A 26132-nucleotide genomic window follows, 5' to 3' on the forward strand; every position below is an offset into this window, starting at 1 on the left:
ATTTTCTATGATCTGCTTCTTCCTATTAAATTAATATAATCATAATTATCATCTCTGCTCTGCTCCATGACTTGGCTGGCAGCCAGAAAAAAATGGATGGGAGCTGAATAGAGTCACTGCAAGAGGGAGGTGTGACAGTGGCAGAAGTTGATATTGTGGTTTTTGAGCACAAAACTTTATTTCAGAAGTTATTCTAAGTCCTCAGCTCTCAATGCTACCCAGACCTGTCTGATCTAGATGCTGCTAGGGTTTGCAAGGGTGTTTTCAGTCCTTCTCAAGAACAAGTCAAGAGCCTACAAAGACATGGGGGGCTGCTGCCTGCTGTCTAAGGGGAATGGTTTTGCTTAATTCCATGAGCAAGTGGCTGTGTACCAGTGGGATGTTAAAGTTCCCCTTGTTTTTGCTCCCTTCTCCAAGGTGGGACATCGGCAGTATCATCTTAAAGACATTGTCACACAGATGCAGTCACTTTTCTTGCTCCCAATTGCTCCTTTCTTGCTATGCGGGGCCGAAGGTACCTCATTAGTGTGTTAATAATAATCCTAATGAGTGTGGAGATCGGCTAAGTAATAGCGGTGACCTGCAGGGGGGCTCATCTGCCCAGATTTATGGTGCTGCTCACCAACCCCTCGGGGTATGCCAGTCCCCCTTCCTCCTTGTCCCCGGCTGTTGAAAATACCCCGTGCAGTGTCTATGTGCTTAATTAAACCAGAGGGACCGGTAACCTTGACGACTGCGAGCCACCCTCTCTAAGGCAGCTGAGATGGATATCATTTTGGCGTCTCCAGGGACAGGCCAGAGCAGAGCAGTGAGTCAAGCACACAGGCGTTGGATGTGCTCATGAACTGTGGGGACAGCCAGCAGCACCGATGTCCCCTAGAGCTTGTGCCCTCCCCAGAGCTGGGTGCCTGGGGAGATGCCCTGGTCCCTCACTGGTAAGACGTGGCAGGCTCCTGGGCCGGGTGATGCACACTGCAGCACTGAGAGGTCAACCCTGTCTGGAGCAAAGGAGGCTTTGCTCTGTTGGGTAGCCCTGCAGCTTCTGTGGGTAGCAGAAGACTCCTATAACTTACTAAGTAGTTGTAAATATGTTTTAAATAATTCCCCTTAGAACTGGGACATTTGTACAAGCGCAGTTACCTCTGCCAGGAAATGGTACAGCTAGTTTTCGTGGCAGTAAGTAGCAAGTCACTAGAAACACATTTCCCATGAGGGGCTGACATTTAATTTTACTTTTTCTTATAAAGCCGGTAAAAGGTGTGATCAGTTCTGTATCAGATCAACTCTCTTCTACCTCACAACTGAAGGCAGGAGCTTCCAAGGAGCCCCATATTGAAAAAGGCAGGCAAAACCTCTTGGGGAACAGAAATACCCATTTCTACTTTCCTCCTCTGTCCCCTGGCGCTGCAGACATGGGTAACTGATGGAGAAGGGGGACACACAGTCCCACCTCTGCCAAAATAGCCTGAGACAGTATCAGCACAGACCATGTCATGCCATGGGGCCCTCTTCTTCAGAAATGCTGGCCAGAAGAGAGCAGTCAGACTTCCTGAAGGATGGCTCAGCCTGCACAGTGCCTGGATGAGGCTGGAAGGAATGTGAAGACAAAGGATGTCCCAGCGGCTGCCCTGCGAAACCAGCTGTGGCACATTGAGCATCCGGATGAGCCCTGGCCAGGGCAGATATCCAGGGTGCTTGGAGCAGCTCTGCACCCGGCTGTGCCCGCAGATCCAGGTACCTTGAAACTGTAGAGAGGCCCAAGGATGATGACTCACGTTGGGCTCATCTGCTGTCTCCATCCCTGCATGGGGCAGAAGTGGGGGTGTCAGGCTCAGCTGGGGGTGGCAAGGGCAGATTAGGGGATGGTGAGATCCTGGACTGGGGTCTCTTGAACCAGTCAATGGGGTGATGAGGTGGTGCAAACCTGGGCTCGGGATTCCCAGAACGGAGAAGGACGGGACCGGGGGTGTCCTGTCCAAATCAGGAGTGACTGCTCTGATGACGCCGAGGCCAGTGTCGGAGTGGACCAAGGGTGTCCTGCCCGAACCCGGAGTGCCGGTGATGCTGGGGGCAGTGCGAAGCAAACCGAGGGTGCTAGGGACCGAATCGGGACTGGACCGAGAGCGCGCTATCCCACACGGAGATGTGGGGTACCGGGCCGGCACTGTGCGGGCCGGCAGCGGCCCCCGCCCCGCTCCTCCGGGGTCGGGGCTGGACCACGTGCCGCCCGCCCCGCCCCGGCCGCCGGCCCGCCCCGGCGCCGCCCCGGTGCCGCCGGCGGAGCCAGCGCGGATCGGCCCAGCATGGAGGGGACGCGGCGTGCCCTGCTCCGCCTCGCCGCCGCCTGCTGCCTGCTCTGCGCCCTGCCAGGTACCGGGGCGGCCGCCGAGGGGTGCCGGGGCGGGGGGAGCTGCCCGGGGGATCCCGCCGGTCTCGCCGCGGCGGGGAGCGCAGCGCCGGGACAGCCGTCGGGGCAGCGCCGGGGCCCCGGCTCCTCCGCCCGCTGGTGGGGCTGCGGGAGAAGGGTCTGGGGAGCCCTCCCCGGGGACGGAACCCTCCGGGGAGCAGCGCCCCGGGCCTGCCCCCGAACTCGGGCGAGATGCCCCCGAACTCGGGCGAGATGCCGTCGGCCCCGGGCGCCGTCGCCCCGGCGGACGCGCAGATGAGGTGGCCCAAAGATGTTCGAGGGGGTCCCGCGTGAGCCCCGGGCTCCGGGCAGCAGCGCGGCCGCCGGCCCCGGCCTTGCCCATTCGAGGCAGCTGCCGGCAGCGCTGCTCCCGCCGGCGGAGCCGCCCGGGCTCACCTCCCACCCGGCGCCCGGCGGGATCCCGAGGAGATGCGCGGGGAGGGGAGCAACGATCCTGGAGGCGCTCGCCCTCCGGCATCCAGCCCTGAGAGCCTCTTGCCTCCCGCCCTGCAGCTCTCGGCTGCCTACGAGCGGCTGCTGAGCTTCCCCCCGAGGGAACCCCGGACAAAGCCCGAACTCTGCCGCCTCCCGCAGCACGACGGGACGAGGGCCCCGTGCCTGGGGGGAGAGGGGCAGGACGGATGGAGCGTTACGGGACGGAGCAGGAGCAAGACCCTGGTCCCAGGCAGACCCTCCCGGGCTGTATTTCGGCTCTGCTCCACGATCAACGCGTCCTCACGTGGGCAGGCGCAATCTGCACCGTGGCGCTGACAGCCCCGTCCACTGACACCATCGAACTCTGCCGCGTGGCTGGAGTGTGCCCCGAGTCGGGAGGCTGTCACCTTCCCCGTGACCCTGGCAGTGACAAAGGCTCTGTAGCATTTAGGGACTTGCCCAAGACTCAAGAAGCAAAACGTGTTTCTTCTTCTTTGTGGTTGAGAAAAACCCTTGGCCAGACCCTGGTCAGATCCCAGCACTGTGACGGCAGCAATAGAGACCAAGGGGTGACACACAGAAACTCAGTTTCTAATAACTAATTAGGGCTGGTAAAACCCTAGAATAGATGCCTGTGGGGCTGAGCCTCAGCAGTGAGATTAGCACTCAGGATGAGGTTTTGGGTGCCGGATGCGGTTTAGCTGGGTTTGAGGCTGAGCACTGGGAGCAGTCCCAAACCAGCGCCCTTTATGTGGGCAAAGCTGCACTCCCCACACAAGAGTGGCTGTGCTGTGATGGGGTGTGGGGAGGTGACCAGCCACTGGCAAAGGAAGGACTCAGGATTTCCACCACTGAGAGGAGGAGGAGCTCAGCTGCCTGGGGCTATTCTGGCCCTGTGTCTCACACTCTGGGCACACTGGGAAACCTCAGGGAACCCCTTGCCCCAGCTGGCTCATAGGAACCCTCTTGCTGCAAAGTCCAAGATTCAAACTGCCAGAATGTACCAGAAATTAAGATTGCACTGAGTTTTTCCTGGGATCTTTGTTGCTTAGTGTCCCAATCCAAGATTCTTCACAGTCTCAGGAAATGGTACCCATGCATCTGACCTGGCCCTTGTCCTCATAGCTGTTATATTTGCTAGCTAAGCCCAACTGTGGTTAAAAGAGCAAATGTTTTGTGAAAATAGATGGAAGAGATACCCCCAATAATAAAATGCCCCATAGCAAGCACAACCCATAATGAGACACCAGAAAATCTTAGCAGGATAGTGGTGTGGGAAAGGAAAGGTTTGCCCAGAGATTGGCCCTATAGTCTGCAGTCCCCAGACAGATCTGTCCAAAACTGGGCTTGTCCTAGCTGCATGAGCTACTCTCTGCACTGCTCCCAGCACAGATTCCCTTTGCTCTCGCTGTCCGGCAGTGCTGCTCCCACCCTCTGTCTGAGTTTGCAGGAGGGCCACAGAGGAGCTCAGGCTGCTGTGTCTCCTGTGCTCTGCCCACCCTGGCCTCTCAATGCAGCCTTTCTTCACTGCCTGCGGAAATCCACTTCCTCCAGCATCATTAGCCTTACAAATAAAACCCTGAGTAATTTTGGTCTGGGCATTTTTCTGCCTCTCCCTCCCGTGCCGAGCTGCCCTGCAAGCAGTGAGAACGGCGCAGGGCTGGGAGAAGCACAAGCACATAAAGCCCCGTCTGTGGCACCACCGGGGCCACACACACAGGTGGGCAATGTGTCCACTTCAAGGTCCCACTGCCAATTTGCTGTGATTCTTTTCCCTTTGTTTGCCCAGGGCAAGGAGGAGTGGATGGACTCTACCCCACCCTGACAGGACAGCTCCAGCTCTCCTGCACCCAGAATTGAGCCACAGCTTGGTCCTCTCCTCAGAGTGGTACCTCCAGCTGTGTGACCCTGCACCCCCAGCCCAGCCTTTCATGTCATGCCATCAATCTTTGATGCCATTTCTACATGTGCTCTTCCCTCAGCCCCAGGGTCAGGGTGGACCCTGGCTCCCTGCTGCCCTTCCAAAACCTGACCTGCTGGGCAGGGGCAAAGCACTCACTTCCTTCAGCTCCTTTGGCCACATCCCTCCAAACAAAGGGGAGCAGGGACAATCCAAAGCACAGAGGCCCCTGTCCCTCCTTCCTTTCTACCAAGACCCTCTGGGTGGGCACACACAATTCTTGCTGCAGGGCTTTCCATAGGTCTGCAATCATCCCCACAATGCTCTATAGGGTAGCTTTCATAAGGCTCAGCACCACTGACATCTGGGGTCACATCCTGAGCCCTGTAGGGCTGCCCAGGGCAGGGTCAGGGCAGGATGCATCCTTCAAGCCCATGGAACCAGCAGTTACACAGTTAGAAGGACCTGGGAGCTGCTCAGGGCTGGGCAGGCTCCTGATGTCCAAACTTCCCCCAGCTCATGCCACGCTGCACTAGAGAGCAGGCTCCCTGCTGACATGGGGCTGCTATTAAGGCAACTGGCTAATTAGTTTCTCCTAATGACGTGAATGCTTCCTCCGCTGCAGCTGTGACTCCTGAGGTAAGCAGGGCTGGGCTGAATGATGCCCGAGCTCCCTGCTGTTGTTGTATTACTGGGGTTACACAACCCCAGAGAAGGGCAGGCTTCCCAGGCTGTGCATGTTGGTGTGCCCAGCAGCCTCTGGGCAAAGGGGTCTTCACCCCAGCTCAGTCCCCTACTGAGGAACAAAACCAAGCAGCATGGGAGCCTCCCAGGCACCTTCCTGCCAAGCAAGGTGCTCCATAGCTGCACGTGGCCACTGGAAAATAACTCTGCTCTGACAGTGGTAGCTGAGCAAGGCAGCCTGCTCTCTCTTTTCCCTGCCACCGGCACTTGGGGTAAGCCCCCTCACCTCTAAATGGGGGATCAGTGAGAAAGCTTCACGCAAACCTGTGGGAAAGAAGTTTTTTGCATCTCTCTCTCCCGTGGTTGCGTGAGGAGGGTCTCACATGGCAGGGCCAGGCAGAACGTGACACTCTGGGGTGCTGTGTCCTGCAGGCAGCAATTGGGCTGGTGCTGCCCCACCACTGTGTGTTCTGGGCATGCTTGTGCTGTTTAATGGGTATTCCTAGTACTGAAGTACCTGTCCTTGGCATTCATGGTGCTTTTCCAGGGCTGCTCATCCCGCAACTCTTGCTCTGCCCTGCTCTGCCATGCCACCGTTGGCAGGTTGTCCTGGTCCCCAATGCAGTGCCATCTGTCGAGGTGGTAGCACTGCGTTCCCTTTTTGTTCCCCGGGGTTCAAGCCTGTGGCTGAGTATCCACAGATGCCCTGAGGCAGCATCTTCCTGCCTGCCTGGGCAGGTTGGGTGCTGGGCTGTCCCTCCCCAGCACACACTCACTCAGCACCCTGTATCTAATCTGCCCCCGTCTCGTGCTCTGCTCGTGGCCACCTGCCTTCTCTGTCAGGAGACCTGGTTTCTATTCCTGTCCCTTACCTCAGCCCTTGTTTTGCAGCATGCCTGGCCTGGCAGCTCTCCAGGGCTGGACTGGGTGCTCAGCACCCCTAGTTCTGCACCCCCAGTTTTGCTGCTTGCACAGAAGCTCGCAGAGGCCACGAGGGGTACAATGAATTAAACTGCTGCCATGAAGAGCTTCACTGTGGTCCCCAAGCAGGCTGCAAGGTTGGATCCGTGCTTACACCTCCTTGCCTGGACTCCTCACAGCAGACGGGGTCTGTTCAGCCTGTCTCAGCCAGGATGGGCATGGGGACAGTCTGGGCATCAGCCCTGGCAGGGAGAGCACTGGAGCCTGAGGCAAGTGCAGCCCTCTGGCATCCTGCTTCCATCGAGGTCCTGCAAGGTATCCAACTGGAGCTGAGTTTACAAAGCAGTTGCCCCTTGTACCTGATCCTGTCTCTAAGCCTCGCATCATCACAGTGAGGGTGTTTGCTCTACAGCATCTCTGGCTGCATCTGGCACCTTCCTGATGGGCTCCAGAAATTTCTTCTGCCACTTGTTTTTTTTTTTTTAATTCCAGGAAAAGAGATCAGGCTCAGCTAGTATCTAATCAGCAGCTATTCCAGTTCTGCTTTTAAATGAAACGAGGAGCCTTGGTTTTAATCTCACTATATGGTTTTATTTGCATTTATACACAAGCTCTTTTTCCTTGAAGAGATTGTCTAATTACCGTTGGTTGGCAACCATAAATTTAATAACTGGTAACAAAAGATAATTTCAACATTTAATAAAGAAGTTTGCTAAGCAATAAGATATAACTGCTTTGATACATACAGGTTACAGTTTATGCTGTTACTTTTGAAACATTTTATTTTCCCATTTTACTAGGTTGTTTGCAAATGGAGCTGTTACACTTAAATGGAAATTGAATTCATTTAGTGCACCAAAATAGCATTGTAGAAGGGTTTGGGTGCCTTTTTGATGAATCAGAGCAGTGGTTTGACTTGCATTCTTTAGGAAGCTGATTTAAGTGAGGTGCTAGCCTCAGACAGTGAGGATACATTCACACCAGGGAGTCCGGCTCCCACGGGCACTTTCTCTGAAATCCTGGGTGAATCCTTCTCATCTTTGTACTTAGCTCTCACCTGGGACTGCACCTTTTCCAGGGGTGGCTGCACCCTGCACCCTGCTGCCCTGCTCTCCTTCAGTCCCCAGCAGACAGCCTGCCATGGGCTTCCTCACCTTATGTGGCTCTCCTGCATCTCATCCTAAGAGGGATTTCAAAAACAATGTTCAGGTCTATGGACTGGAGCTGGGTTGGTGTGGACCTTTGGGGAGCTCAGGCTGCTGATTCTGTCAGACAGGAAGGAGGATGCAGAGGATTCTGCTGAGAGTGGCAGGAGGGTTGTGGCAGGAGGGTTGTGGCAGAAGCTCATTTATGGGCTTGTCCAGCTGAGGCTCTGCTCTCTGTCATTGTTTTATTCTGAGAAACAAATAGATGGTGGGGTGGCTGCTGTGGCAGAGGATGGAGACCACGGTACCCGCTCTGCGTGACTACCCTGGCACAGCAGTGACTGTGCTGCTTGTGCACACCTTCCTCAGCCCCTCGCTTGGCCCCAGTTCTGAATCTTGGGCAGGGAGTGCAAGACAGGAGCGGCTCCATCTCCCGCAGAGCTGGCTTCCTTCACTCCTCTCTGTTACGGCATCATTTTACCATGTCTGTTCTGGAGCTGGTGGGAGCTTGGGTTGATATGTGGAGGTCCCTCAGTGTTGTCAGACAGTGCTGGAGAGGGGTCGAAGTTGTGGGCTGATGTTCAAAGCCCTCCCTTCCCTCAAGGAGCTGGGAGTTTTTCCCACCCTTGTCCAAGGCAGGGGCTGCTTCTTGGTTGGCTGCATCCCTCCTCCCCTGGGACCAAGCTCTTCCTTTGCCCCTCTTGTTTCCCAGACAGAGGTCACTGCAGTCAGCACAGTCTGATGGGAGCTGCTGCTCCAAATCCACCAGCCCTGCCCTAATGTGGTCTGAGATCTCTGGTTCTCACCACGCACAGGCTGAGCCTGGAGGTTAGCACAGACATGGGGCAGGAGTGGGGCTGTAGCCAGGGGACCAGCTCTGCTTCAGCAGGCACCTCAGTGTAACCAAAGCAAGCCCACCCTTGGCTCCCTGTCAGGGAAACAGAAATACTCTTATGGTCAGAGGTCTTGCTTACAGATCCTGGTACAGTTGTAGCTGCCTTATTATGGATCCAAGGGCGAGTGCACCTTTACCAGCTGTCCTGGGGTGCTGCAACTGTGAGGTCTTGGAGAATCACAGAAAAGGTGAAGCATCCACACTAACTCCTTCATTTGCATCTGAAAGGACATGGTTCCCTCTTGTCTCCTGAAGCTGATGAGGACGATTCCCTAGGCAGTACAGCCATGGCTTTCCTGGCATGTGATGCAGGAAGCAGAGCTTCTCCAGGAAGACGCCAGAGGAACGAGCTCTGACCTGCCTCTCTATAGGTAACCGATAAACAGCTAAAACCATCATCACCCAGTGACTGGAGCAGCAACAGCGCCGGAGCTGGGGATTTGCCGACCTGTTGGGTACCAAGCTCCAGAGCAGACCAGGAGCTGGACCCCTGAGGATCCCAGCCCGTGCGGGGTTTGCTGGGTCTCCCCCAGCACAGGCAGCTGCAGCAGCGCTCTGCTCTCCCCTCTATACCTCAGGGTTTGCACCGGGTTTCGTTTGCGTGGCAATAGGTTGCCCTTTTGGATGGATGATAAAGCTGGCAAACAAAGCTGTGGCAATGCAGCAAGGCCCTTTGGAGGAGTGCTTTTTTTTTTAAACTAAAACTGAAGTAGAACTCAGCGCTTGTACCTTTAACACCTACAGCTCACAAGCACCAAGCAAAGCACGTCTGGGGGATTTTCCTAGGTGCTTTGCTTGGTGACTATGTGCTGGCTTTGGATGTGCCCTTACGCCTCAGGAGCTGACAGACGGGTGATGGGAATCTTTTGTCTGCCTGTCCCTGGGTGATCAGGATTTACTCAGTCCTTTGTTTCCTTGGCCATTTTAAGGCTCTTGCCTTCTCAATCTTCCCACCATCATCTCTTAACGTCTTGAATCCTTGTGTTAGTCTGGATTAGGCTCTCCTTTTTTTCAGGCTCTCCTTTGTTTCCTGAGCTGGGTGTGCTGTGATGTGCTGGTCTGGATGACTTGCTAATTGAGGTGCCATCAACACTTGCCATACTCAAAGCGAGTCCCTCGTTCTTCACTTGCCAATTTAAAATCTCTTCTGCAATTCTCTACAAACCAGATTTTATACACCACAGTGCTGTGTTACACCAGAGCCAGAGAGGCCCATCCACCCGGGAACCATTTTCTTTGGCAGTGATGGACACCAGATAATTTTATGGGAAGAAGCCAAGTGGCTTCTTGGAGAGAAGATCTTAGGGAAATGCTAATCCCACTAGCTCTCCCTCTTGCAGACAGCAGGAAGCCGTGCAGCGGGGTGGGGGGAGCTGCTTGCCCCCACAAGCCCTCCTGTCCCACAGCACCTCGTGGCAGGGGTGTAAGTTCCTGGCATGTGGGGAGGTGTCCTGGTGTGTAGGGCCCAGATTCATCTGCCCTCCCTCTGACTTTCCTTTTGTGCGTAAAATCATCCATTTTCCCCCAAAGTTCAGAAGTTCAAGCTATCTGGGTTCTGCGGATCCACTAGACGTTCAGACTGTCTGGGCTCTGCAATAGACTTGCACGGACCCATTTGTCTATTACCCTGAAGTTCAGGAGTTGAAACTGGCATGATGGTTTCAGAGTTGCTCAGGCCTTTGTGCAAGGCAGCTCTCCACAAATCTTTCCTCTGCATGACTCAAGTCATGACTTGCCGACCCCGTGAGAGGCTGTCCCAGGCACAGGCCAGCTATTCAGAGCAGCACATAGCCAGGCTTAACACTGGCTGGGCACCTGGCCACCACCTTTCCTGTTTACCCCACGGTGACAGCACGCCTCTGTGTCTCTGGCTGCGTAGGAGCAGGTAGCTGGGCGTTTATTGAGCAAGCATCTGCCAGTGTCCAGCCAGCATCCGGAGCTGGTGGGATCCCACCCCGTGCTGAATAGCAGTGCTGGGTTTGGGGCTGGAAATTGTCACATGAAGAGCTGTTCCTTTTGGTGCCTGATCCCAGGAAACGCAGCGCTCAGCTCTTTTCCTTCCAGGTGTTACTGGTGTAAGCGTATCCTACGCCTGAGCTCCATGGCAGAGCTCACTTTATTTGGAGGCACCTTCTGGCCACACAGAGCTGGATCCAGGCAAGGCCAAAGGGAGCGTCACTTAGGCCTTTGGTCTTCATGTTTAAGTTGCCCCAGCTGGGGTTCCCTGTGAAAGCTTTTTCGCTGAATGTGCCGAGCAGGGTTGTGCATCCCTGCGGGAGCCCTCCTGGGACTGGGGCCCCGGGCTGGGGAAGCACAGCTTCCTCAGGCTGCGCCAGGGTTTTGAATTCTCCAGCTGGTCAGGGTACTGCAAAGGTCTTGAGAGAGCAATGTATTGTGTCTTTTCTTAGGGCCTGTTGAGTGCTGTAGCTGGAGAAGAGCTCTGATAATTGTATCTGTTCGGAAGAGCTTTAAAAAACTGCTGAAATTTCCCCGAACACTATAAGAATGGGCTGTTTTGCTGATGGATGAATGTTTCTTGTTGACAACATCCACTTTGGATGCTTCTTCCCTGTGGAGAGAAGGGGCATCATGATGGATTTGCTTCAGTACCTTTATTTTTTTCTGTAATTAGCTCATCAGTCCTCTGTGGCTTGGGTAGGAACTTAAACAGAAATTGTAAAAATACTGACTATGAGATGTTTTTAAATTGGAGAGTCCATCCTGATGTGGCTACATTTCTCTGTTTTCTTCCTGTTGTGCCCTGAAAAACCGTCACAGGATCTGTGTTTATGAAAGGGCAGTGTAAGAGCCTTGTGGTTTTCCTCCTCCCGTATGCTGTCACACTGTCTAGCAGCTGTGGATCTGGGGGGATCCTTGCTTGCTGCAGGTTCCCTTCAGGGAAGCTGGCCCATTTTGCTGTAGTGCGAGGCTGAGTAGCTGCCCATTTCTATGACAACAGCTGTACTTCATGGTGGTCATATGTTCATAAATAGCTCATGAAGGCAGCTGCCAAAGCGCACCGCCAGCCCTGTTAGCTGTAGCGCTCTCTTGCTACCCATTTCACCTTTCCCTCCAGCAGAATCCCACACTACTACTAAGGTGACTCACAAGATATGCTTTGCCATGCACAGCCTTTTTAAATATCACTTTTCTCCATTTCATTGGGCCAGGGGATCTAGAGAGTCATCCACATTTCCCTCATTTGTGTTTTTTCAGCACCACTTTTGACTCTTTCTCAATGAACCAAAGAAGACTTATTTAAATTTCTTACAGAATCAGGTCTCAGGTGATACTTTTAACAAACCCAAATCCTCAAAAAAAGTTTAAAAGTTGCTCCAGGATAGAGGAATTGGTGATGCTCACCCTACAGAACAACAGCACAGGAGTTGAGGAAGAGGAGGGTAAAGGAAAAGTCCCCTAGAATGCCTCAGACAGGCCAGGAGGGACAGGGGAGCTGTTTGAATCCCTTTCCCAAGTGTGAACCTGTGCTGGATTTTGAGTTAAGGGGATAAAGAGGTTCAGTTTCTGTCCTTCCCCTCTGTTTCTCCTCTCAGTGTGGGATCTCTGACAAACTTCTCTGTTCCATAGGAGGGGGTCAGAAGACAGGAGGGGACTTGGTGGCACCACCATCTTTTCCTAGCACAGCGCTAACCTCGCATCAGCCAAGGGAAGCCTCTGACTTCAGTCCAGTGACTACTGCCATTCCTCAGACAAGCCTGAAGAAAAACTTGACTGCTGCAACACTCAGTGCCACTGGGGCCCACACTACAGAGGTGGAAGATGCCTTCATCCCTACCACCCCCATGGCAGGCTCGAAGGCAGAGACACTGCAGGCTTCTACCACTGCCAGTCCTGGGGACATCACAGTTACACATCCCGAGCATGACAACATGAGCTTGTCAGTCAACAGCAGCACTGAAATCCCCTCCCCTATCTTGACTGCCAGCACTCTGGAAGAAAACCAGCCCAGCCATGAAGCCACAGAGCCTTTCAGCCCAACTGAAGAAACGGCTGATGCCAGCAGTGCAACCCCCACGCTTCCTCTGAATACTGTGCCAGGTGAGGTTTTGCCTTTACTGCCTGGCACAAAGTCCTGCCTCAATGATGCACAACCTGGAAACGTGTGAGCACTCTCCTGGTAACTGGAGAGAGGGAGAAGAAGGGGATGAGACACTAAGCAGAGCCAGTTCAGTGCAACTTGTTTGCAGAGGTGTTAGTTCAGCATCCTCTTTGCAAGCCCCATTAATTTTGGTATTAATTGTGCTGGCTGCTTTCTGATGAGGACATTGATTGTGTGCAGGGACATCCTTTATATATCTAATCTGAAACAATATGCCTTAGCTGTGCTGCTCAGCTGTGCCTTTCTTGGACCAGGGCTAGAGGCTCAGTGGGAGCCTTCCTGGGGAAGCCCACTCACTCTTAACACAAAACATGGAGATGGGCAAGCACAAGTGACAGCTCATCCGTCCCTGGGAAGCCCCCTTTGTGCTCTCTGTAAGGAGGGATGAGAGGCTTTTCCCAGTGTCTTGCTGAGGGATGATCCCCAGCTGTGTGTAGAGTTCTTCAAGCTTGTCTGCTTGTCCTTCGTCCCCAAGGACAGGCCTTGTGGGCCCAGCAGAGGTTGGCTGACATTGCAGATTGGTACATATGAAAACTGAGAGGACTTTCTAAGCACTGTGGCTTATAGTGTGGCTCAGCTGTGGCTGCGCTAAAGGTTCTGCTTGTTTTCCAAAGGATTGACAATAAGCTGCTGTTACTATAGTCCTTACAGTCTTGCTTCCATATTGTCTAGTCCCACAGACCAGTGTGGTTGCACTGGATCCTTTGAAATAACTGCTTGTTTCTATTTTGCAGCAACAACTAACAGCACTCAGCCAGGGCTTTTTGGCGGGCAGACCCTGGGGCCCACAGCAGCAAGGTCTGAAACCAAGCCAGGAACGAGCCCTGTGGGTGCCACAGAGGAGAGCACTGTGGAGCCCAGAAATTCCTCTGCTCCCATCTCCACTGTACGGAGCACGTCCTTTGCTGATGCCTTCAGTACTGTGACAGTGAGACCCCTCGTGACCAGCCCCACGTCTGCCAGCACAGCTGCCGTCCCCACCAGCACACCTACATTGGCACAGTCATTGGAGCCCAGGCATGAGAAGGCTTCTGTGGTGGATGTTGGTGATGATGACAATTCAGGTAAATGCTCTGCTTTTAATGGGCTGCCCAGGGAGGTGGTGAAGTCACCATCCTTGGAGATGTTTAAGGAAAGACTGGACATGGCACTCAGTGCCATGGTCTAATTGACCTGGCGGTGTTTGGTCATAGATTGGACTTGATAATCTTGAAGGTCTTTTCCAACCTAATAGATGTAATTGTTTTTTCCCTGTTCTCACACAACATGGCAAAGGGCTGGGGCTGCCTCAGATTGGCTCTTGGTTGTGCTGAGCAGAACCAGAACACACAAAACTTTGCTGTTCCAGCCCTTGAAGGCTCCCCTTTGGCCTCATTCCCTTGGTCTCCTTGCAGAGCTACCCAATGTGGCTGGTACAACGAGGGCTGATCCCTTGGTAATCACTGTGATCTCCGTCTTCATTGTCATGGTGGGCATGCTGGGCCTGGTGGGCTTCTTGAGATACCGCCAGCACAACAACCGCATGGAGTTCCGCCGCCTGCAGGACCTGCCCATGGTGAGTCACACCTTCAGCCCAGCCTGATGTGGGCTGGCTTGCCACTGACTGCTTTGCAGTTCTCCTTCTACTACATTAGCTGCTAGGTACTTGCAGCAGCACCAATGCTGATCACACACTCCTGTTCCTTCTTAGGTCCCTCTCCTTCCATCCAGGGTTTGAATCAAGACAGCAAGTCTCAAGGCTGGGCACTAAAGAAGCTCTCTGCCTTCCCCTCACTCTGCAGGGGAATGCTGAGAGGTTAAATAGAGAGAGGAAGGAGAGCTCCATCCAAACTTGTCCTGAAATGACACCTTCCTAACCTCTCCTCCTGTTTTCTCATATTTGCTTTGTGACTATGACAAAGCAGATTCTATGCTCTGTCCCAGGGAGGTTGTCTGTCTGTCTGTCTGTGTTTGACCCTTTGGGAATATAAAAATATATGAGGATTTCAGAGGCTGGACTAGCTCTGGGGAAGCTGCAAATAACTACCTGTGCTTTCTGAGACAGAGGAGTACACAGCTAGCAAGCAAGCTGATGCTGTCTCAAGCAAGCTGATGCTGTTGCAAGCTGAGTGGAGTTTTCAACAGCCAGGGTTTTGCACGTCCCTGCAGGAACTGCCTGCCTGTACACACCTCTTCTCTCCAAATGCTGCAGCAGGAGGGAGACTGACAGTCCAAAGATCCAGGAACTGCACAGTGACAGCATTTAGGTGGATGGCTGGGCAGATGGCCACACTGTGACCATGTGGCTGAGAAGGCTGTGCTGCCTGCACAGCAGTCTCCCAGGCTGGGACCATGATGCCACTGTGCAGACATCTCATTAAAGCACCCTCTTCTCTGCTTCTAGGATGACATGATGGAGGACACCCCTCTCTCCCTCTACAGCTACTAGGCAACCAGGCTATCCACTGCCCAGAGGAAAAGGCCTTGAGGACTTGGTCCCAGACGATCTGCTGAGGAATGAGGGGCTGTGATTTGCACACAACTGAAAGATCCTTTTCAGATGGTTTTTGGTTTTAGACATTTTACATAGCTCAGTGTTGAAGTTTCTATGCTGCGAATCAGAGCCCAAGTCTGTCCCTTTTCTCCAGGCTCTCCTCAAAACAAGGCCCTGAAGAGGTGTCTCCTCCTTTTAGTGTGGCAACCAATTAGCCAAGACAACCTTTGCCATGGTGTTCTGCATGGATCTCTTCTGTTCGTCTTGGTGGCTGCTGCTTTCAAAGGAGGTGGGCAAGTGATCCCGACAAGGGCTCTTAACACTGGTGGTGTCAGCACAGTGCTAGCAAAGGAGACTGCTGTTTTCTGAGGAGCCAAGGATGTGGAAATCACTTCTCTTGGGCTCCCTCTTGTTCTGTATTTTTAAGGTTGTTTGTTTTGGGGGTTCTCTTGCACTTTTTTTGTTCCTGTTTCAGCTTTAGTCCCAGGATTGGCATTGCCCATCCTTAAACACCTACCAGGAGGATAAAAGACTACTCTGCTTCCTTCCTACATGCATACTTTTTCTCTTTAACCAGGGAAAACAGTTTTGTGGCCACTGGAGAAGTGCCCCTGCTACTTGATGTTGCTTTGAAGTTGCTGGGAGGAAAATGAACATAATTTTAGCTTAACAGAGCTTGATAGGACTCAGTCTATTGCCAATTAGACACACTAATTTGGTCTCACCAAAATTAGGAAACCATGTCTCCTACACTTGATGCTTTTGGCATATGTGTAAACTCCTTTCCCAGGCTCAGTAAATGCTTTTAGTCCATTTCCCTGCCTGGACTCTAACACAAACCTTTCCTCAGGTACCTCCCGTTTTGCTTCTAGCATCTGGTTGCTGGAAGCTGTTGTACAAAACTGATACTTCACTCTCCCTTCTGTGCTATGCAAGGTCAAAGCTCCTCTACTTTCTGATGTTGGTCTTTTGAGCCAGTTGGTGTCTTGTCATGAGGACAGATCCTGGATGTAGGTGCCTTCCTCCCCTTCCCTTTCTTGGTGTTAGGCTGATTGGATTCTGCACTTTTGCCTGAAAATATCACTGCTGTAGACTGCATCCAAGGCTCTTGAGGCCTCTCAAGGAAACCCACAGACCAGAGCCTCTGAGTGTAAGTCAGAGGATCTTTTGGTGCCCTTGCCTCAGAAAGACCAGAGTGTGTGTGTCATGTCAGTCTTCATGTAATTACACGTGCTCCTGTTTTCTAACTCACATTCGACTGCAGGTAAATGGAAACACATGCCTTCTCTAGAGTGATTTCTGACTAAGCCAGTTGCTCCCTCAGGATACAGCAAGGGCTAGAGATTATCTGCCACATTCCTCTTACAAGCCTCAGTTTCTCCTCTCCTTTCAGCAGCAACATCACTGAACCCCACAAAGGACAGATACCAGGCCTCACTTGCAAAAGTACCTTTTTTTCGCAGTGCTGTTATTGGTAGCAGGGAAAGGGGAATTTCCCCATCAGCTGAGCTCTGGAAAGGCCAAAGATGGAGCAGAACCAGTGTGGGCCAAATAGATGAACTGGGTAAGGCAGCAGTTCCTCCTCCCTGTGTTGCTGCTTCCAGAGTGGCTGACAAATGGCTGCAGTGCAGTTGGGGTTCGGCTGTTGGCTTTGGCCTTCCATCTGTGTATTGTAAGGATGCCCAGTAAAATAGGGAAGAAGGGTTGGTTCTCTCCTATGATTGCATGAGAACTAAAGAGCAATTGTCACAACTCCAAAGCTTTTGTATCGAGCATTGTCTGCACACAGCAGTCTCCCTAGCTACAGACTTGTTTCCCCTGCCGGAGGGCAGGGTGCTACTGGTTCTCGGCACAAAGTTGGCAAGTTGGTGGTGGAAAACAGAACTCCATCCTGGCTGGAACTGGTGCAGGCTGGCATATCTGGGAAGTGTCTCTGCACACAATCAAAAGGGCAGGGGCTGGTTGTTCTGGTTTCCCGTGCATCGCTGTCCAGGGGAAAGGGGTGAGGAAGAAAACTCGCCCAACACCAAAGTGCAACTTTCTTTGTAAAATATGTTGATAGTGGATTTTTTTTCCGCAATAAAGTTACAAATGCCAAAAGTGTCTCGGTCCTCATATTTTCATTGCAAACATCTAACTGAAAAGCTTTTATAGATCACAATGAATCCTGTGATAGATAAACAGCAGCAGTTTGGGACACAAAGACTCACAGAGCTGATAACTAGAAAATGCCAGACAGCTATGAACCATAGCTCTGACAGTTCAGAAGGACACCAGCCCCTGCCTGTGTTCCTTCTTGTCAGGGTCATTCCTGGTCTGGGTTGACTGAGATTAATTTCTGTACAATTAAATCAGATGAAATCTGTCTTAGAGAACCACACTAGACCAAATAATATAATCTACATCCTTAGACTCCTTTCCTTTGCCTCTGATTGAAGATATTCCTGTGTTGTCAACTGTAACCCCAAACCGTATTTACAGAAATATCCTGAAACCCAGCCTAATCCAAACCTAAGTAGCATCATCTGTCATGCTTCTTTCTATAGTACAGCAGACAAAGCAAATTGAAAGGCACATACTTCTTTTTGTTTAGCTTTATAGCTGTTTTGAACTCTTCCCTTCAGAGCTCAGACCTGCAGAGAAGTAAGTGCTCAAAAGCCCAGCTTCTGCTACAGACCTGGTAAAAGTCTCTCCTGAGCTAATAGTCTCTCATAGCTGTTAGAATACTTTGGCAAAATCAATCAGCTCATGTCAAAGACTTTGTGTTAAAGATTTTCTGTTGCAAAAGCAAAATGTGGTGAGTGAAACTACTTGGTAATTTGGCTTACACTGTTTTCTGAAGCGTTCCCACAACAAATCTAGACAAGCAAATCCTTGGAAGACCTAGAGCAAGGGGAGAGCAAACAAAGACTTGGTAGTCTAGCAAAGTGCTTGCTGAGTAATCTGAAGACATGAGCGTGAACTCTAAACCCTGCAGAGATTTCAGTCCTGTCCAAACATACTGTCAGGAAAATCCACCAATGCCAGAGGGTTATGTCCAAAAAGGAGAGAGAGGGGTCCTTCAGCTTTATTCTGATAAAGGGAGAGAGTCCACCAGGGCACATGCCCGAGGGATTTTCTCTCAAGGTTTTGGAGGGCACAGCCTCCCTTTTATCCTAACCCCCGGCCGCATGTTGCCCTCTTCCTTTCCCTACTGGCTGAGGTATTGGGAAGGTACAGCCTTCCCAAACCACCTACCCCATATCGCCCCTTGAACCTACTGTTTTACCCCAAAGTTCAGAAGTTCAGGCTTGTGCAGACCCGTATCTATTTCAGGAACCAAACTGTCTGGGCCTGGTAATGAACCTGCTGCTCAAAGTCAGTAGAAGCATTAAGACCCATTTCAAAGATGTTAACACCCATCAAATTGTTTATAAAGACGTTGGGCACACATCTTTCCTCTCAATACAACCATACAAAACAGAATAACTAAGTAACAGAACAAACATGCCACAACTAAGCCAGTCTTCTCAGGTCTAAAGTCAGCATTACTCTGGTGGTTTATGTTGGAGTTTTCTCTGTTCTGCCTTTTTACCACCAAACCCACTCGGAGCTGATTCATTCTCTGCTGAACAAACTGCTGAACTGCCTTGTTGGAGAGGTAGCACAGAGCCAGGGCTGTGCTAGCTGGAGAGGCAGCAGCAGGACAGGCTTGTGCAGGCAGCCACTCCTGGGAAACACAAAGCTTTGTGCCTTTGCCCAGCCGAGTTCCAACCTTCCAGCCAGATGCCACAACCTCTTAGGTGGTCAAGTTTGGAGATGGACCATGGGCCAGTTGTGTGGGCTTCATCCTCCTGTGCAGAAAAGAGAACTGACAAAACCAGAAACCAACTGTTGCCAACTTCTGCATTTCTCCTTGAACATAGCTGTTGCTTCTGATGGGGTTTGGTTTTAATGCCTCCTAGGCTAAGGCACAATTATATTATTAAGTAGCAAGGGACCAAGAATCAACTGAATCACTTAAGTTTAAAGTTAAATAGAATGGAAAGAAACCCAGGCAAAAGAAAAGCAGAGTTTAAGACATATCTGCCTGCTTTGCCCTCCCCTCATCCTCTCTCCAGACCCATGTTTTGAAGGGAAGGGGATTTGAGGAGCTGAAAAGTGACAGTCCTAGAGCTGCTGTGCCATGGGTGGGGCTACCTGTTTTTCATCCATTTCTCTGCCCACTCAGTTGTCCTTCATGGCTCAGTGTCTGTATTTCAGCATCACTGTGTATTTATCCATCATGTCACACTGTAAGTCTGTAAATAAGGCTTCAGAGGGTGTTCAGGGACAGAAAAGCTGCCATGAGGAGCACTGGAGTGGACAAGGCAGTGTGTGGGTCTTCTAAGACTAACCATCCCATAAGGCTTTCCCATGGGTAAGTCTCCTGTGCTTGCTACCACTTAAAGCAGAATGAAAAAGGCATTCCACTGATCCAAGGAGCAGGAGTGCAGAAGCAAGCCAGGGAGGCAGAGCAGTAAATTTTCAGTAATGAAGGCTATGAAATGACAAAGAACCTGGAAGCTTTTACTAGCCACTGTTCTTTTTATAGCCAGGGGAGAGCAGAAATGCCTACTGTCATTTCCCAGACACCTGTGAAGGAAACAGCAGGCTGCACACCTCCTCATTACTTATACTTAATTTTCTGTAACTACATCAAATCAGTATAAATGTGGATTTGCCATGGGGGGAGGGGGGCAGTTTTTCTAAGTGTACCTCCTGAGCCTCTGCCTGTGATGTTCCCGTGTACTTGCTACCTCTGCTTTGCTGCACAGCAGAAGTGAGACAGGAATTTTATTTCCAATATTGCCTTCCATCCCCCACAAAGAAAACAGAAATCATGCACTTACTGTCCATAAAACAGCCAAATTTTCAGTCCTACTGATACATACCTAAGTGATAAGCAAAGCTGGAAGACCGTGACTGCAAATATAAGTCTCCCAGCAGTTTCCCAAAATAGTTCGTGGTTTAGTTTTTTTTAATCTTCCAGAACTTTGTAACATAACAGTGGGCTTCAAACTTCCCCACCCAAATACATTTGAATGAAGACTCTTCCTCACTTTAAAGCTACTGGGGTCATGTTTCCTCACAGATCTGAGAAAAATCAACCTTCATCCAGAGCACAACTTCAAAACAATCTCAAAAGATAAAGCATTTAGAACCTCCCAGAAGAGGACCTTCTAATTGTGCCTGGTGATATGGAGCTTGTGAACTAGATCCCCCACCACAGTTAATTCTGCAGCATTGGCAAGATTTTATAAGAAATCATTAACTATTACACGAAGGAAGCATAGATAGGTTGTACATTTTTAAAGACAAAGGGATTGATTTATTCATCTGCTTGACAGCCTGCACAGTCTTCCTTGTGCTAGTTCCCACTTCCTGTCCAGTAAGTATACTTGAAAGACACACTCAACACAGGTCTGCTTCACATGCCCCAGCAGTTTAACAATTAAACAGTTAAAGCCTCAGTTCCTCTGTAATATTTTTTCTATTCAATGACCCATCAGCCAAATAACCCCCTGCACCACAAAACCAGCTTGATCTTGATCAGACTGACAGTGGTCACAGCTGCAAGAAAACAAGTACATGTTTGTTCCTACTGTTCAGCTCCCTCTCTGCTTACAGGTAGACCAGATTCCCCACCCACAGTTCAAATAAAGAGCTACGTAAGTTACCAGAGGTATCCTCCCAGTCATAAAACAGGTCTCCCTGTGATGAACTGCCCAGAATTAATATATCCCTGCAGCAGAAGCCTTTTGCTAGCTCTCTTTGAACTACAATGGAACATCTGTTGACAATCTCCCGCAGGGTAACTTCTCTCCTCCCCTGTTTTAATCCTCTCTCTCTTTCAGAAGTACACATCAGTTGCCACAGGACGACTCTCACAAGCATTAGAGCGTTTCCTTTCACTGCTCTCTCTTGGGACGAGTAGGAAGAGGGATGATCAGTCAGCCCTGTATTTTAAGTATTTTCTTAAAAATTTGCTGTTATCCAGACTCCTGAAGCTTTCAATGCTCAATTACAGGTTCTGCTTGGGACAAGACAAGATTCATGGGTTCTTGAACATGACTTTCAGCTAGATTTAGACACTCATTTGATTCTGACTGAGAAGAGTTTTACTGGGGACAACTGCAAAATTAGCAAAATGTTTCTTTGTGCTAATCCTGGCTGTGCCTTCTGATCACACAGACAAATAAACACACTAACATGATCATTGCTTCAATTTCCCTTCTGTAAAGTTTAGGGGCAGGATGAGAAATTTTGCCCACTTTTTCAAAAGGATCTCCATATTTTTAGGTGGAAGGTAACTGTGGACAATACTATTTGTGGCTATCTAGCAGAAAGGGAACCTGTTTCCACAAAGGGCTTAAAGAAGCACTGGGAAAAGACCTCCCTTTATTTTACAGAGTCTAAGCTGGTGTCATTCATTCACCTCTTCCCTTCTCCTTCACCAGACAGCAATTCTAAAATTAAGTTATCTCAGAGGGAAATGGAATAAAAAAATTTAAACCACATAAGGAAATTTCACAGGGTCCTTTTTTTTGCCACTGTGGCACTCTGTTCTCATAAAACAAACCAGCAACCTCCCCTTTATGGGCGTCATGGAATTTTCTGTTCAAATAACAAGATTTCTCCACCTGTTTTGTGCCACACAAGAGGAAGCAATTTACCAGCACTTGTCAAGTCAGCTGCTCCATATTGGGTCTTGACAGGGTAAATCTATGGTCATTCTATATCTGTTCTGTTCTTGCTGTGCATAGTCTCCCTAAAAGGAAAAGTCCAAGCCTAGCACTACATCCCAGAGTTTTAGATAGCCAACCGTTTAAGCACAATCCAATATAACTCAAAACTTACAGTATAACTGGGAGAAAAAAACTAAACATTTGAAGGCATTAGTAGAGAAAACACACTAAATTCTCTCAATTTGTTCTGGTCCACCAAGTGAGAGCTCAGAGGACAGGATCACACATCCCATCCCGTGGGAGAGGGCTGAAGCAGAGGACTGCAGCAGAGGACTGCAGTGGGAATTCTTTGACCTTGGAGGAACAGCCCCATTGCAGCTAAGCACCACAGCATCTCTCCCTCTGCAAGACAGCTGACAGCTGCCAAAGCTGACTGACAAAGCACAAATCAGGCCCTGCACCAGTGTCTGCCTCCTGCAGAGAAAGAGCAGGACACACAGCATGGTGTTGAAAGGGTAGAAGGGGCAGGTCTGAGCAAGGGGGCATGAGATGGCAAACAACAGCTCAGGTCTCTGGCAGAGTGTGGGACTGGGCAGGTCTGTGAATGATTTATCAAAATGGCTGTTTCCCTTCCTGGAGGTGCCTCCCTTGGGTCAGCCCCACGGCTCACAGCTTCCACTTGTGGAAAATGCAGGGAACAAACAAGTCAAGAAGAGTTTGCCTGCCCAGGGAAGCCAATATCCTTTCTGTCTTTAGTTGTTCCCAACAGTAAAGAGTGCATCTTTTAGTTAACATTAAAGGTCATGCAGCTCTAGCCCAGGCAGGTCACTGCTGAGATCATCACTCCAGCTGTTTCTAGCCACTTCTCCAGCACTGCTTTCTGCCAGCTCAAAACACAGCCTGGAGGTATGTGTACAATCTACACCAAAAGACCAAAGAATTATCCTTCCCCAGCCTTCTTACCCCATATGCCAGACCCGAGAACAACAGCAGTCTATGTCTATCCCCTCCAGCACTGCTGGTCCAGTGTGGTCTGCAATCGTTTCAAACCCTATTAAAAACATCCTCATTTATCTCCTACTGAAACAGAAATACCAAGAAGCGTCCTCACAAGCTATGTAAGCTCAAATAAAAACAGGTGCTCATGGTTCCAAGTGTTCTACACTAACAACCTGCCAACAGAGCTACTGGGTGCCCCTGCCATAATAACCCCTGCAGGGTTTCTGATGTTACTGTGATATAAATATTTACTACTAATACTGCAGGTAATAGTACAGCAACAGGTAACTAGCTGCTTATTATTAAATGAGGGGGTTTGCTTGAACATTTGATCAGTGAAACTCTATTTAAGAGTCCCCACCTAGCATGTGCCTCAGAATAAAGGCTAGAGAAAATCTTAACCCTTTGATGGGACCTGCAGGCTCCTCAGGCATTGCCCTAACAGCAACCTGACATGTTACAACTGCATCTACAAAGCAGTTAATTGTAGCAGGTTTGCTAGTAAAGTCTGAATCAGCAGGATTAGTAAATTGGAAAAACAGCACACAGGGCAGTTTAACATGCCTCACAGCCTCCATTCACAAGAATCTTAAGCATCTTACTAAAGTAGGGCATGAATTTTTTTCTTTTAAAGAAACATTAGCTCTTTGTTGCTGATTTCTTTTAATGCTAAGTGTTAATGCAAACACAAGGAGGTTTAATATCCAAAAAGCAAGGCATAAATCCTAAAGGATGAAGAGGCTGAGGCAAACCTTCTTGAATGAGCAATTTTCACCTTCTCACTGGCTGTGTGTCAGCACCAAAACAAAAATGGAGCCACATTAAAAAGTGGTATCTTGGCATCATCAGAGGAAGTGGTAAGTATCATAATTGGCCCTCACATGCAGCTTTTCATTACCCTGACACTACACGGGGAGGGAGGATGAAAGAACAGACAGGCACACACATGTTACCTCTGTTCTGGCATAGCAATACTGCTCTCAGAACTAAGTCTGGCCCAGGTGCTAGGCCACTACTCCAAACTGTACTGTTGTTCTGCCTTTAGATGCCTAATACTCAGCCCTACCAGTAAAATTGGGCCCAGCAAGAGCCTCTCATCCGTATGACCTCTGGAATGCCCTGAACAGTAGAGCTTTGTCATTCACATGACAGAGGAAAACCCTTCCAGGTTCTTAAGATCCTGAGGGTGCAGGATCGAGCCTCACTTACCTTCAGGCACCTCAATCTCCACGGCACTAGAAAGCTCATTGGAGCTGAAATGTCTGGGGTGGGAACCTCAGCCAAAGATGGAGAAAACCACTCTGCCTCTCTCAGCAAGTTCTTGCTTCTCTCTGAAAGAAATGAAAAAAGCAGCAGATTAGGCCAAAAGTTCAAGTATAAACTTGCTGAGTCTAAGTGTCCTCTGTCTACCTTTTGTGACACCTGTTACACGTGGAGAAACTGCTGTTATTCCGATTTAATACCATTTTCTTATTCTTTTATTGGTGCAAGCAGTGGCACAAAGCAGCAGGAAACAGGTTCCATGACAGGCAAGAAAACATATTGGCAAAAATGTTCAGGCACTGGATTTCACCTTTTTGTGGCACCAACAGCTCCAGCCAGCTCCACATCATTCAGGTTTAAAACACAAAGAATCAGCCACCTCATTTCTGCTCAAAGCCACGGTCACAATGCCAAACCCTTCCCATACAGGGGTCAGTTTGTGTTGGAAAGGGACAACAGGACACCTGACCTGACCATGAGATCTCCAAACCAGAGGCTGGAAAACTACATCCCAGACTGTTAGTAATGGAGTAAGTGTGAAATCGTTCCTATGATCTCTTCTTTCCCTGCAGGTGCCATGGATGCTACTTCTGTCTGGAAGAGACCTTTCGCTTGATCTTTCAGATCAAAGACTGTAGATCTGATTGAAAGGTAACACTGACAGTTCCTTACGCTTAGCAATGCCTACTGGAACAGTCACCGGGGGTGGGGATGGGGTGGGCACCATTTTGATGGGGTTTCCAGCAGTCACGCCTCACGCAGCAGAAGGCAGCTCTGCTGAGCAATTCAGTCGTGTTTTCAGAGATGAACGGTCTGGCAGTAGAACCTCTGCCTCCCCACCTAGCCCTGATCACATTGTTCTCTCCGTTGTGCCAGCATGACTTTTTCCTGCTGCAGCACTGTGAACCACACCACTTCAGGGGGAAAAAAAACCAACAACAAAAAAGCCCAAACAATGACGCACTTGTTAGAACCAGCTCGGCTCCCTGATCGGATTTACAGCACACCAACCACTGCAGCGGCAGAAATTCGGGAGGCAATGTGCTGTGAGGCCAGGGCAGGAAAATGCAGAGAGATGGGAACATTTTAAGCTGATGTTGACAGCACAGAAAACATATCATGGAATCAGAGCTTAACAGGTGGGAGAGTGACATAATAAGGGAAGGCATTAGGCTTTTATAGAAAGAAATAGGGAACCAATATTTAATTACAGGAGAACTGCAAAGAAGTTCCATTATTGAAAACATCTCACCAAGTTAATACTATATTTTTTATCAGAGAAAACCTAATCATGAATTTACATTGACCTCCAGACTCAGTGTTCACCAATACTTCCCCACTAATAAAAATAGACATTTATATGCTTATGGTCAAGAGCTAGAAAGATCAGAAAAACAGACAAGAAATTAAGATGTACTTTAACTCCATTACAGTTACCAAATTGCCCTGAGTGTTCAAACAATTTGTGTGAGTCTCTCTCTCTCACATTAGGTTCCTACCTAATGCAGAGCAATCGTTCTTTACCAGGGTCAGAAAAAGGTTTCAAGAGCTGTGGATGGAAAGCAGAAGGAAAATCCCTTCTGTTACAATCAGGACAACATTGTGTCTTTGTCATTTACTGTTGTGGAGAACAATGAGAACTAATGACCCTTTTTGTATAAATACTTCATGATGACACCAAATCACACTGTATCCCACGTGACATCAGCATTAGCCTGAGGGGGACGAATTAGAGTGCTGTGTTTTTCCTAATAATAGTAAAAACCACAAAACCATACCTGGGACACAGACACCTCACAGAGACGCTGCTGCCTTCCCCCAGGGAAGTGATACATATTCTCTGGATGCTGTTTTACTGTAACACAAAGCTGTTGGGGGGAGAGAATGCTGGAAACAGTGACATGAATTGTCAGCCAGACCTGTGACAGTTCGGACATCTGGCAGCTGTCCGAGGGCAGCTGGGGTTGGACAGAGGATAACAATGAAACAGAGCCAAAAAGATCTAAGGATCCTCAACAAGGAAGCTGAGATGTCACTCATTTCTCTCCAGGGAGCCGGTCACAGCCCTTGGGTAGGGGTTGGGGAGAGCAAGGGCCATGCTAGCAGAGGCTTGAGGCACAAACAAAGCCAGTTCCCACCAGCCGAGATCGGGGAGAAAGGAATGTGAGGGATGGGGAAACTGG

General features: G+C 50.0%; 1 protein-coding gene and 1 long non-coding RNA gene across 3 annotated transcripts; one reads left to right on the forward strand and one right to left on the reverse strand.

Annotated features, from left to right (window-relative positions):
* The first annotated feature begins 2263 nt into the window (after positions 1-2263).
* LOC125330224 (mucin-17-like) lies at positions 2264-17080 on the forward strand. Of its 2 annotated transcripts, none has more exons than XM_048313158.1 (5): positions 2264-2370; positions 11976-12446; positions 13242-13571; positions 13902-14062; positions 14198-17080. In XM_048313158.1, the coding sequence occupies exons 1-5, from the start codon at positions 2304-2306 to the stop codon at positions 14222-14224; spliced, it is 1056 nt and encodes a 351-aa protein (XP_048169115.1). In that variant the 5' UTR covers positions 2264-2303; the 3' UTR covers positions 14225-17080. The 2 variants fall into 2 exon arrangements, with proteins under 2 accessions (XP_048169115.1, XP_048169114.1); XM_048313157.1 differs by having other exon boundaries at positions 14891-17080.
* Positions 10037-25811, reverse strand: LOC125330225. The gene is made up of 3 exons (XR_007205429.1): positions 25728-25811; positions 23896-24017; positions 10037-10956 (listed from the first exon to the last, which is right to left on the reverse strand). It is a non-coding gene; the product is annotated as an uncharacterized LOC125330225 (long non-coding RNA).
* Positions 25812-26132: the final 321 nt, after the last annotated feature.

The sequence above is a fragment of the Corvus hawaiiensis genome, chromosome 9 (assembly GCF_020740725.1).
Source record: "Corvus hawaiiensis isolate bCorHaw1 chromosome 9, bCorHaw1.pri.cur, whole genome shotgun sequence".
Classification (NCBI taxonomy): Eukaryota; Metazoa; Chordata; class Aves; order Passeriformes; family Corvidae; genus Corvus; species Corvus hawaiiensis.

Coding starts and splice junctions, on each gene's coding strand:
- LOC125330224 (XM_048313157.1), top strand. CDS start 2,304: ATGGAGGGGACGCGGCGTGCCCTGCTCCGCCTCGCCGCCGCCTGCTGC. Junction 2,371..11,975: donor CCTGCTCTGCGCCCTGCCAG/GTACCGGGGCGG, acceptor TCTGTTCCATAG/GAGGGGGTCAGAAGACAGGA. Junction 12,447..13,241: donor TCCTCTGAATACTGTGCCAG/GTGAGGTTTTGC, acceptor TCTATTTTGCAG/CAACAACTAACAGCACTCAG.